This window comes from Nannospalax galili, unplaced genomic scaffold, assembly GCF_000622305.1.
Source record: "Nannospalax galili isolate Female #2095 unplaced genomic scaffold, S.galili_v1.0 scaffold2019, whole genome shotgun sequence".
NCBI lineage: Eukaryota > Metazoa > Chordata > Mammalia > Rodentia > Spalacidae > Nannospalax > Nannospalax galili.
The window spans coordinates 397,812-410,281 of NW_008342625.1; the positions used below are offsets into that span (position 1 = coordinate 397,812).

Below are 12,470 nucleotides of genomic sequence, written 5' to 3' on the forward strand. Positions count from 1 at the left end.
CAAGTGTTGGGATTAAAGGTATGTGCTACTATGCCAGGCCTAATAAAAATGTTTTTTTGGTTTTTTTTTTTTTTTTTTTTTTTTTTTTTTTTTTTTTTAAAAAGGGGGATACTGCACGACACAGGCGCATTCACATACATGCAGGCAATACACTCATACACATAAAATAAAAATAATAAAAAAAGAAAAAAGGAAAAAGAAAGCTGCTGGTGTAGGCCTCTCCTCTCCCTCTCTCTTTCTGCTTCCTGCCCACTATGAGGTGAGCAGCTTTCCTTACACATGCTCTTCACCTTGATGTTCTCCCCTGCCGCAGTCCTAAAAGCAATGGAGCTGACTGAAACTGAACTGAAGCCTTTGAAACCATAAGCCAAAATAAATCTCTCATTTTTAAAGTTGTTTATGTCAAATATTCTGTCACAGTGATGAAGAGACTAACACACTAAGCAAGTGTGCTATGGCTAAGCTATGCCTCCAGTCCAAAAAACCCTCATTTTTACTGTATTTAGGCTTCTGGTAACTTGCTTCTCCCAAACATGCTCACTTCCTCCCTGCCTCAGGGGCTGTGCTGCTCCCCGGAAAGTTCCTCCATAAGCCTCAGAGGGGCGTCCCTCCTACCGTCTGCCACTCTCTGCCACAGCACCTTGTTTTCTGCTTCCGTTATCCTCTGTTTAGAGTGTCACTGTCAGGCTTCCCCACCAGCAACCCCCCAGGAGAATTCTTCAACACATCTTAAAAAGCATTTGAGCTTCATGGTGCCATGTGCAGTGTTACTGAGGCCTAGGGAGTTTCCACGACTAGACAGCTCTCTGACAGCCTTCAAGACCACCAGTCCAATCCCCTATCTGCTTTCTCATGGCCTCCATCCTTAAGCTGGCTGCTGAGAGCCCCAGCCTAGCACTATCCATCTTCAGCCTGCTCAGCTCCTCACCCCTGCAGCCTCCCTTGCTTCCTCCCAGCCGAGCCCTGATTCTGTGAAAGCCAGGCTTCAGCCACCCACCTGCACCCCAGTGAAACATACACATCCTGTGTGAGCACATGCATGCATACATATGTGCATGTGAACACAGGTGTGCACACACGTCTGCATAAGCACATCCATGCAAGAGCACACTCTTGCATACATACAGGCACTCTCACACACACATACATGTAAACACAAAGAACAGCCCTGCCTTCCATTCTCACCATTAAATGGGGGACCCTGAATCACAGGGGGAGCTCTGTGAGTGGCTGACTCTACCTGAGACTGCCAGGGCCCTTGCCTCTGGTGAGTGGCTGAATACATATCCCCAGCACATAGCAGGCACCCTCCCTACCTGTCCTGCAGGGTACAGAAGCCATGGCCCCTCTGAGGCCTTTGCATACTCAACCACCATCCCCCTCACAATATCTTCCTCAACCACAATATCCCCCTCTATACTAGGCCATTCCTGGCAGTTACAACATGCTCTGGACCTTTCAGTACTTAAAGCAATAACTTCCCCTGGGCTGTGTGCCCTCTAGCTATGGCACCAACTCCTCTAGCTGCTCGGGCCATGCTAGCTGAGGGGAGGAGGGGGCTGGAGCATAAGCCCAGAGCCCTGCTTCTGCTTAGAGCTCATTGAACAAGTCTCAAGGAAGCACCTTGCTTTTGCCCTCGTATGGTCAGTGTGAAACAGCGGGAAGGTTGGGCATTCTAAAGAGGAGGAAACAAGAGGTTCAGAGAGCTTAAACCATCTACCTAAGGCCCCAGAGCCTGTTAGTATTGGACTTGTGAAATAAAAACTAGACGACCCTGGGAATCTTTTAGTCCAAATTTCCTGGTACTGACTGGAGGGTAAAACGCAGAGGTATGCCTTGGGCTCACAGCCAAGGGACCCCTGACTCTATTTTTTTATACACAGGGGCCCCCTCTCATCCTAGGGGCTAACTTTAATGGAATGCAGTCCCTGGCACATAGCAGGCACTCAGGACTATGACTCACAATATAAAGATGCACTGGAATGGGGCAGGTAGACCACCTCTGCCTCTGCCTCCCAGCATGGCTCAAAGCAGAAACTCTAGGGTCAGAAATGGAATCGCGGGGGTGGCAGTGCCTGGTGACACCCTCTGATGGCCTCTACTGTCCACTAGGTTATGGGCAGGAGGGATAGGTCACCCCCATTCCCAGACAGAAGGAATTTCTACCTGGTACCTGACAGGGGATTTGCCCAGAGTGGGGTGTATTCTCTCTGGAGACTACTAGAGAGAGGTGGCACCCAGTCTACCTGACCATCAAGGCACCTGCCTGGAAAATTCCATCCCTGGTACTGTCCAGCTCTCCCCTCCCCTAAGAATCTATGACCCAGATCCACTGGTCATTTCGGGATTCCACAGCCACTCCATGTCACTGGGTACAGCTCCTGTCCCTGCTGCCGCGGAGCAGCATGGCTCCAACTAGGAAGGGCCCCCATCCTGGTCGGCGGCCTGTAAATGCGGCTTCTCTCTAGGCTCCTGTTAAGCCCTACCAAAGGGCTCCTTCTTGCTGCCACCTCCATGAAAGGCAAGACTTGACTCCTAGAGACAGACTTGACACCTGGACCTGCCCCAGAGAGCCTCAAAGGCCAAGTGAACAGCATAGTTTCCAGGTCTGAGGCCCTAGGCCTCACCCTGTCTGCTTCAAGGCCAGGCCCCCTAATAAGGATCTCTCAATTGAGGTTACAGTTGAGAGGCAAGACCCTCATCTATAGACACAGCCAGGCCAGAGCTCCTGCAGAACTGCCCCTGCCTAACATCAGGGTTCCCCTTCAGGAAAAGTCAGTTCCTCACAGGGATGGCCCAGTGGCAAAACACCAGCAGGCCCAGCAGGCAGCTTTCAAAAGCCCGGGGTTAGGAGGGAGCCTCCACCACGTGTGCCTATGTATGTGCCCCTAGGGTCACCTGCCCTGCTGCTTCCCAGGGATGCTGGGACAATAAAGGACCCCCATGAAACTCACTGCACTCACCCTGGGATAAACAGGTCATGCTGATCTTAGGACTGGGCTTGGAGGCAGCACCAAAGGCAGACAGACGCCTTTGGACTCTCACAGCCTGGCCTTGGCTCAGGCCTCTCCTACTCTTGGGACACCTCTCTACTCCCATCAGCTGCTAGCTCTCTCTCTCTCTCTCTCTCTCTCTCTCTCTCTCTCTCTCTCTTCTCTGTAGCCCTAGCTGGCCTGGAACTTGCTATGTAGACCAGGCTGGACTTGAACTCACAGAGACAGTGTCTCTCTGTAGCCCTAGCTGGCCTGGAACTTGCTATGTAGACCAGGCTGGACTTGAACTCACAGAGATCCGCCTGCCTTTGCCTCCTGAGTGCTGGGACTAAAGGCGTGCACCACCATGCCCAGCCAGCCATCTCTTGCTCTTGGGGATGTTCCCTGGTCCCCAGTGATCATGCAGACCCTAATGCTGCACAGATGACAGTCCAGAGTCAGAAACCCAAGTTCAAATCTGAGCTCTGACTCTCTGACACGCCTGTCCCTGTCTCCCCCAGGACTTTGGACAACTCATGACACGTCCCTGAGCCCCAACTTTCTCAGCCACACAGAGGGACTGTGGTGCCAACCCCACAGGGGATGAAGCAAATGATGGGTCTGCAGGCATGATGTCTCCCTGGGAGGCCCTGCCCATCCCACTGGAGGCCTTCTGGGGTCTCACCTCCCGGATCAGCTGCTTCTCAGCCTCTGTGTCTTGCTGGACCACATCAGGGGACAGTAGCTTCTCCTCAGGCTGGACAGGGCTCACTGGTACCTGAGTGGACCGCAGGGCTAGAGAGAAACAGAAACCAAGGAGCTGAGAGTTAAGACACATGGGGAACCAAGCAGAAAGCTGTCTCTACGTAAAATGGAATTGCCCAGCCACCTAACACATCTGTTCAGAGCACCAAGTATTCAGGACACTGGGGAAGCAGCACTTCACACACACCACACATACACACACACACACACACACACACACACACACACCCCACATACACACTCACACACACACACACACACACACACACACACACACTACACTTTCTACTGGGGGAGAAAGGTAAGGAAAAAAAAAAGAATAAAAATGTGTAATTAGTCTGGGCGTGGTGGTGCACGCCTTTAATCCCAGCACTTGGGAGGCAGAGGCAGGCAAATCTCTGTGAGTTTGAGGCCAGCCTGGTCTACATAGTGAGTTCTAGGCCAGCTGAGGCTAAAGGGAAATCCTGCCTCAAAAAGACCAAAAAAAAAAAAAAGAAAAAGAAAAAGAAAAGAATGGGGAGACTGTTCTTCCAATATTGTGGTCAGGCAAGACCTCGGGGGAGGACAGATGAGATGTGAAGTTTGGGGAAAAGTACATGCAGAGATGCAGGGGAAGAGAGCGCTCCAGACAGAGGAGGCAGGGTGAGTGCAAAGGCCCTGGGGCAGGGCTGGGCCTGCACTGGGACACCTACATGGCTGTAAAGGAGTGATGGGGACAGTAGGTAGAGTGGAGGAAGAAAAGGCCAGATTCTAGGAGCCTTGGGGAGGGAATGTGGAGAGAGAAGAGGACACAGCAGAGACCTATGGGATGGTTGGCACGGAGGTCATGCGGAAGATCCTGGAGCAGGAAGGAATGGCTGGGAATCAGGAAAAAGGGTACAGAGGGCAAGTGGGAAACAAGAGTTTCAAACGGAGGGTCGTGATCATGGAGGAGACCATGAAACCAGGGCTATTTGGTTGGCAAGACAGGCCTGCCTGGGGTAGGGTCAAGAGGGCATAGAGGAGACTGGAGATGCTTCACACGGTGCTGAAGAGGAGAGAAATACGAAACAACCAGAGGGAGGAGGAAGGCTGAGAAGCCCCAGGCTAACATCATGGAGCACTGGGCCAGGAGTCCCACACACATGGTCAGATCAGCACCGTGGTCTGTGGTCCCCAGCCATCTGGGTACTAAGCTCTCATGCTGCCTCAGATGATTTCCTCATTGCTCCCTGCAGAAGCGAGCTGTCCTGACTGTCATCACCTTAATCAAGAGGTAGGGGATCCTGGGCCTGGTCACTTACACAAGGAGCAGGTAAGCTGGCTAGTAACTGCTCAGCCTCAGCATGTGACCAGGTATGACACCAGTCACTGCTGTCTGCTGAGCATCATGGCTCCTAACCTGGGAAGGGCCCCTACTTGGAGGGCTGCATTAGCTGCAAGGTTAGGAACCCACTGGCAGAGCTGGCACATCTTCCACTCCCATCTTCCGTTTACCAGTCTTGGGGTGTGCAGGATCAGGATGAGGAGGTGAGAAGGTGCCTGGACCTTCTGCTTCAGCCACTGACTGCCCTCTCTACCTGTTCACCCTCCACTGCCCTTGGGCAGCCAGCAGATATGTGTGGTCACCCAAGTAAGTGTAGCACGGTGTTTGGGAATCTTCACACACACACACTGACTTTTCATTCTGCTCTTTATCCCCGAGGACTCAGCTTGGTCACCATGTCCTCTGTGGCACCTCCTCTGACTGGCCACAGACCCCCAAACAAGCCCAGTCACAGGCTCCTTTCTGTCCAGTGTGGCTGTCTGCCTTACAGTCTATCCCTCTCCCCCCAAGGAGATTAGATGCTGCCTGAGGCAGAGCCTGGGTCTAAGTGATATGCGTCCCCAGTGCCCAGCCCTGGTCCACACAGTGTTGTAGGAACTTGGGATGGATGGAAAGGCAAAAAAGTGAGAGGGTTCAGGATGGAGAGTGAATTGGCAGATGTGTGAACAGCTGGGGAATGAAGTGGGTGATTTGAATAGGAGAATGGGTAGGCAGAGGAGAAGGGAGGAAGTGAAGGATGATGGGTAGATGCGTGAGCACGGCCGAGTAAACAGTAGAGTGGGTGGGAAGGTAGGAAGGCAGGTAGGCAGAAAGAGGTCGGGGTCACTGGTGAGTAGGTGGAGGCTGGGGCTATGGGTGTATGTAGAATTAGCAGACAGGCAGATGGGCAGGAGGAGGAAGGGGGCTGATGGACCCAGACTCTTCTGCGCTCACTGTCACTGAGCTCCCTGGCATCCCCTCTGGCTCTGCAGGCCTGTATTCCAGACCTGGGTTCCTCTACCTGCCAGATGACAGCCTGGGTATAGGAGCTGCAATAACAAGGTGCCTGAGTGGGAGAAAGGGTGGGATGCAGGGAAGTGAGTCACCAGATGCTAAGAACACACTGCTTGCTGCTGCTGCTGCTGCTGCTACAACAGGCAGACAGGTGGATGACAGACAGCAGCCCAAGGCAGGGAGTGGGTGGTGAGCCTATGGCTGACTGCACAGGCCAGACAGACAAACCTCTTCCTGGGGCCACAGGCAGGGGATGTGTCCTGAGCTGAGCCTATCCAGAGGGAGTCGGAAGACATAGGAACATTTGGGTGGAAAATTTGCTTGGCCCGCCCCCTCCTGCTACCCCAGGCTGGCCCACCTGACAGGTAGCCAGGGCCCATCTGCTGGGCCAAGATGGCCTTCAGCCTCTTGATCTCCTCCTGGTACTCTCGGAGCAGGGTGTCCTTGGGGTCCTCATTAATGCGTGGTTTATTCTTGATGTTCTTGGCCCGATTGGCATAACGAAGCGTGCTGAGGGTCTCATCGTAATTGTTGTCTGCAGGGGACAGGCAGGCCACCATCAGTGTCTTGGTGTTGCCACCCAAGGAGTCCTGCAGCAGCCGTGTGAGCTTGGAGTCCCGATAGGGGATATGCTTGCAGCGCCCATCCACCAGGGCTGAGATGACGTTGCCCAGTGCCGACAATGACAGGTTGATCTTGGTCGCCTCCTTCAGCCGCTCCCCTGTGGCCCCGGTCTTAGACTGCCGCTCACTGCCAGCCAGGTCCACCAGGTTGAGCTTGCCTGCGCAGAGGTGGTCCTTACCCCGCTCATCTGTAGACAAGTAGGCAGGGGAGCAAGTGCTGGGTGAGCTCCCCACCCTCCCAAGATAAGGGGAGCTGGCCACCAGGCCCTGAGGGCCCACCACCCACCTAGGACTGCATTTGAGCCCGATGAAGCCTGTGAAGGAGGGGCTGCCACAGTACAGGAGGGACTGGGGCTCAGAGAGGGCATGGAATGAACCCAAAGCCACACAGATGAGGCAAGATGGGAACCCAGGGCTGCCTGATTCCAGAAGCCAGGGTCAGTTCTCTGGGAGCAACAAGATCTCTTTTGGTCACTACAACAGAGCAGACAGACTTCCTGTGAGACCAGAGACAGAGGAAGAAGAGGGGATGAGACAATAACCAAGGAGCTGTGCTTTTTCTTGCAAAAGCACTGGCTTTGTTGCACAGCCCTGCCTCCTCCTTGCTGTGTGACATCAGCAGAGCCATACATCTCTCTGATTCTCAAATTCTTTTTTTGGTCTTTTTGAGACAGGGTCTCCCTGTAGCCCCAGCTGACCTGGAACTCCCTATGTAGACCAGTCTGGCCTTGAACTAACAGAGATCCGCCTGCCTCTGCCTCCTGAGTACTGGGACTAAAGACGTGTGCCACCACGCCCAGCTTGATTCTCAAATTCTTAGCATCTACAAAGTAAAACTAGCATTGGTTGGCTCCCTACAAGTGTTGGTTGTTGGGAGGGGTTAAGGTCAGCTGGCTATACATTCTCCAGGCCTAGCAAACACCCAGAATCTCTTGCCCCAGGAACAAAGCCAACTCTGCGGACACTAGGCTGTGCAGCAGGGCAGACCCTGAGTGTGGAGCTGACAGGAGAGTTGGGCACTGGTCTCAGATGCACAGGTCTTGAAGACAGCCCTGGAGGACCCCATCCTTAGTGACAGTGAATCTCAGGGGAATTTCACCTTTGAACTGCGCCCCCCCCCCGAGGCTCAGCCCTTCCCCCAGTGAGATGGTAAGAAACTCCAACTGAAAGAGTCCTCGTGAGGTGCCACTCACTGAGAGGGCTCCAGGTGGTGGCTGACCACGGAATGACAGCCTGCTGACCAGTACTGCTCATGGTTCCTATGTCACCAGGCTACCTCCCTCCAGACTTAGCAGTGGATTGTGCCCAGATTCAGGACTGTGGGAAGTGCCAGGATAAGGGAGCAACTTGCTAAGGTTCCTACTGGTGGAAACCAGAACAGGCCTGAGTTACATACACAGCAATCTGAAGAAGGGAGGTAAGATGCTTGCCGGCATTTGGTAGAGATGGGTGAGACTTGGGTCTGTAGGCCCTTAAAAAAGAGAGGAAAAAAAGAGCAGGAAAGAGTTCTATTTTGGAAAGCTCTCTGTAGAATGTACTGAGATGAACCAGGAACCTTGAAGGTATTCGTACAAGTCAGGATCAGGGAGTCTAGCCTTAGCAAATGAATCTCAGAGAAGAAAAGGCTTTGAGCACAAAGACATTAGTGGTATCATCCAAGGCACTGCTAAACCAGAAACATCAGCACCCTGTGACTGATTAGCAAAGGTGTGAGCTGTGGACAGTCCTCAACCCATGGTCGCAAAGACTTGGCAATGATACAGCCAGTGGAAAACAAAGCTCCAGAGATAGCCCTCCTGGAGTGTGAAGTTTCAATTGTGTTAAATTTTCATAGGGAAAAAAGGATGCAAAAAAGCAGGCTTAGATATCAGTGGTGAGCTATGCTTAGCTATCAGCCTGTCCTTCAGACTCTCTAACAAAGCCTGACAGTGTTCAGAAGCTTCTCCTATCCACTGACCAGCCAGCTGCCCACTGCCAGCCCTGCTCCAGTTGAAAGGCATAAGGCTATGCTCATACTGATCCTGCCCCCCCCCAGATTGGCATCTCCAGGGACCCTTAAGCTGACGATTTTGTGCTCAGCAAGCACCTGGGCACTGGTCTGGGGACAGATCACGCAGGTTGGTGAGTGGATAGTATGGAAGGAGACTCCATCAGCCCCGGCCTTGACTTTAGGTCAGGGGTCTCTCCATAATTATGTTTCTAGTTGGGCTGGGGCTGCTTCACAAATTCAGGTGTAGCTGCAGGTTTAGTGGAAATGCACAGGTACCAGGAAGCCTGGGTTCAAATTCCCGGAATGAGCACACCTCTCAGATCCTCAGGTATATGAAGAGAATGACCCCGCCTGCCTTGAGGAGGCTGTGGAGGTACAAGGAGGAGGAGTGGGAAGTGTGCCAGGCGGCATCGGGCCTACGAGTGCTGGAAATAGACGTGGGTCTCTTTCCTCTTCTCTTTCTCACACATTCTTCCAGAAAGAGGAAGAGGCAGATGAACAGAGAGCAGAGAACACTGCTGAGAAAGAGGAGCTGGAGGTCTGAGTGGTACTCTGCAGACAGACTCCTGGCATGGAAGGCCAGCTGAGCCCTTTAATTTCCCAGGGATGGAATCCAGGCCTGGAGCCTGGGCAAGTACTCTACACCTGAGCTCCATCCCAGCCCTGAGACCTCAGTTTTCTCATTTGATGGTAACTAGTATGTAGCTCATGGGGCTATTGTAAGAACCAGGTGAGATGATGTGTGGAAACTGCTTGGCACACAGGAAGTGCCATGTTAACTACTAGGATTTTTGTGGTGGCCATTGCTCATCTGGGAAACACAGGTCCCAGCATAAAGAGGGCCTGTCTGTTTCCTTCACAGTTTCCCAATGGGGTTCACCAGGCTCCAAGAGGTGAGGCTTCCTCCTAAGAGTGGGAACCTGGCTCAGGGTGTCTGGGCCACCCCCTGACCGCAGTTGTCCCCATACCCACGGCATATATCTCGATGCTGATTGTGAAGATGGAGTGGGAGCGTGATGAGTCTTTGTTCATCAGGGTGTAGCCGACAGCACGGTTCTTCCAGCCCGTCTCCATGACACGCTCACACTGGGCCACGCTGTGCACCGTGTGCATGGACAGCCCCTTGACGTACACGCCTTTCTCCGGGTGCTCCTTCAGCTGTAAGCAGGGGGCCAGGGAAGGCTGAGATCACCAGGGATCCCTAAGGACCTCAAGGGCAGGGCTCTGTCCCTCCTCAACCACCTGTAATACGGAGGGGACTCCATTCGGTGGAGTCAGCTGCAAACCTACCCCTGCTTCCCACCTGTTGTGGGACCTGGGCCAGTGACAACCTGAACCTCAGTTTTTACATCTGGAAAATGGGCATGAGAGATCTACCTCATGGGCATGGTGAGGATTCAGTAAAGCAAGGCACATACAAAGCTTACTTGGCATGGCGTTGGGCACACAGTAAGTGCTCCATAAACACAACCATCATCTGTGCTGTTATTATTAGAATTATTACTGTAAAGGCGGTTTTTCAGTCTGAGACCCTCAGTTCCTAGGGGACGAGCCTGCAGTCACCCAGGGATTTGAGAATGTCCTTTCCTCTTGTCCTATTGATACGGCTTCTGATTATCTCTCTGCTGTACCTCCAGGACAACAGAAATGTTCCCAGACTCCAGGATGGTGGCATGGGGAGGGTCATTTGCTGCTCAAACTCCCACAGGCTCGAAGCTCAGCCCTTGGACACAGCAGCAACTAAACTCTACATGCATCTGCTATTCCTGGCTTGTTTTCCAGGCAGGCAGGGAGCTTCGTTGCTCACTTGGAGATGCAGAACACAGTATCTTTCAAGTGGGAGAGGAAATAAAACCACCCTGGTAAGAGCAGAATGAAGCTTGGGTGCAGTGGTGCATTCCTATAATCCCAGCGCCCCTGAGGCAGAGGAAGGAGGATGGCTACTAATTCCAGGCCAACTTGGGTGACCTAGGGAGGCCCTATCTTGGGCTGGAAAGAATCAGGACAACAGATATTTGCCTGCCAAATGACTATGTTGACTGAGCACAGAAGGCCCAGCTTGCCTACTCTGAGCAGGGGTCCCAGGTGGGGCCAGGCCCCTGCTGTGCAGTAGTGGTGACACAAGACACAGGCTAGCCCTACCTGCCTAGGTAAGAAGCCTGAAGGAGCTGGCTCTATGGGAAACAAGCAGTCGAGATACATAAAGGTTAACTGACTTAAAGGCCACAGATGGAAGAAGGCTCCAGAAACAAGGTAAGAGAGGTGGAAAAGATGGGCATAAAAGACAGGCAGAAGCCTCTATAAACAGAGTCGTGTAGCCCTTGAGTGCCTGGAGAGCTTACTACATGGATCCCACCACTCTCCTAGAACCTAGAACCTAGCCTGGGGCACACAGTGGACTTGGGGAGTGGCTTGTCACTCTCAGCCTCAGAAAGAGTCTATTTAGCCAGATTCCTATTTATTCAAAAGGACTCAGGCTGGAAACTTGGTCTGTTTCCTGCTAGGAGGGGATGTCAGATTCCCTGTGTTGCCTTACCTATGAAATAAGAGAATGAAACCCCGCTTCTGCAAGACTGTATGGGAATTAAAGAAACAGACCTAAAAAGTACTCACTGGGTCTGTGGGTACAGGTCATAAAAAGAATGCTGTCTTTCTTGAACCTGAGTAACCTCAGAAGTCAAAAAGGCCTGTCCTCCAACTCCTGACCCCCCACTACTTCTGCCCCTACCCCACTGCCAACACTGGCCCTGGGGAGGTGCTGAGCGAGAGCTGAGAGCTGTGAGATCTGTTCCTTGGTAACTGCTCATCTAGGCAGCAAAAAGCCAGAGTCAGGTCTCCATGGCAACCAGCTGGGTTACGGCAGGGATGGAGAGGGGCGCAAGAGTACAGAGGTGACCAGGGTCCAGGACTGAATCAGTAGGTAGAAGAGACTCCTATTCTCTGCCCTACACAGGGGTTAGAGCGGAGTCCTGGGGTAACCCCCGCAGGTCCTCTGTCATGCTCCTCTGTCACGCTCCCTGGTAGAGCTCCAGAATGTTGTTCCTACGGGCTGGGGGAGGGGGATGTGAATTGCCGTCCCCAAATCTCTTGCTGACCTTCACTGACTGAAAAACTGCCAGTTATAAAAAGGACCAGGATCGGTGTTGAATACCAGCTAAGAGCTTGTGTTGTATTGTGTTGAACCCTGTGTTCTGGGTTCAAATCCATCTCCACTCTCCGTGCTCTTGGGCTTGTGATAAAGGATGAGAGGAAGAGAATTGGGTCTCCTCCTACGGCTTACAGAAGACCCATCTGTGCATCACCCACAAGGCAGCATGTCAAAGGCCTGGTGCCCACGGAGTGCGCATCACTGAGCACATCTGTCACCCACAGTCCCTGTGCTCGCTAAAGGAGCACAGGGTGTGACAATGAAGCCCTTCCTAGGGTCCAGGGTAGTCCTCACTGCCCCCACATAGCTTGGTGGAAGGTCTGTTAGCAGGCAAGCCTGCGTGTGACCCTGAGATTGGCCTTCTGAAACAGTCAGCCCGTGTCTACCTCTGTCTATTTCTCTGGCCTGGGGCTGAGCATGACTCACTGGTACTGGGAGAGGTGCGGGGGAGCTTGCAGGCAGGTGGTAGAGTTCTGGCAGGAGTGCAAAGAGCTGCTAGGTTTGTGCTGAAACTGGCGGCTGCGGAGAAGGGGTAAAATTTTGGGGGAATGGATGGAGGCTGGGGCAAGGAGGGGCAGGAAGGAGGGGCAAGGTCCTGGGAAGGGGAAATGGATAGGCCAGGGGAGAGAGAGGAGGAACAGGAAGGAGGAGGGACAGGGTCCTGTGGGAGGGT

At 53.0% G+C, this 12,470-nt stretch overlaps 1 protein-coding gene across 9 annotated transcripts in view; it reads right to left on the reverse strand.

Annotated features, from left to right (window-relative positions):
- Kif17 (kinesin family member 17) overlaps positions 1-12,470 on the reverse strand; it is a 71,471-nt gene that overhangs the window by 48,175 nt on the left and 10,826 nt on the right. For all 9 annotated transcript variants that reach the window (XM_008838598.2, XM_008838597.2, XM_017799519.2 and 6 more), the window contains exons 4-6: positions 9,618-9,807; positions 6,395-6,847; positions 3,658-3,767 (exon numbers count right to left, since the gene is read on the reverse strand). In XM_008838598.2, the coding sequence (XP_008836820.1) occupies positions 3,658-3,767; positions 6,395-6,847; positions 9,618-9,807 (753 nt within the window). The remainder of the gene's footprint in view (positions 1-3,657; positions 3,768-6,394; positions 6,848-9,617; positions 9,808-12,470) is intronic.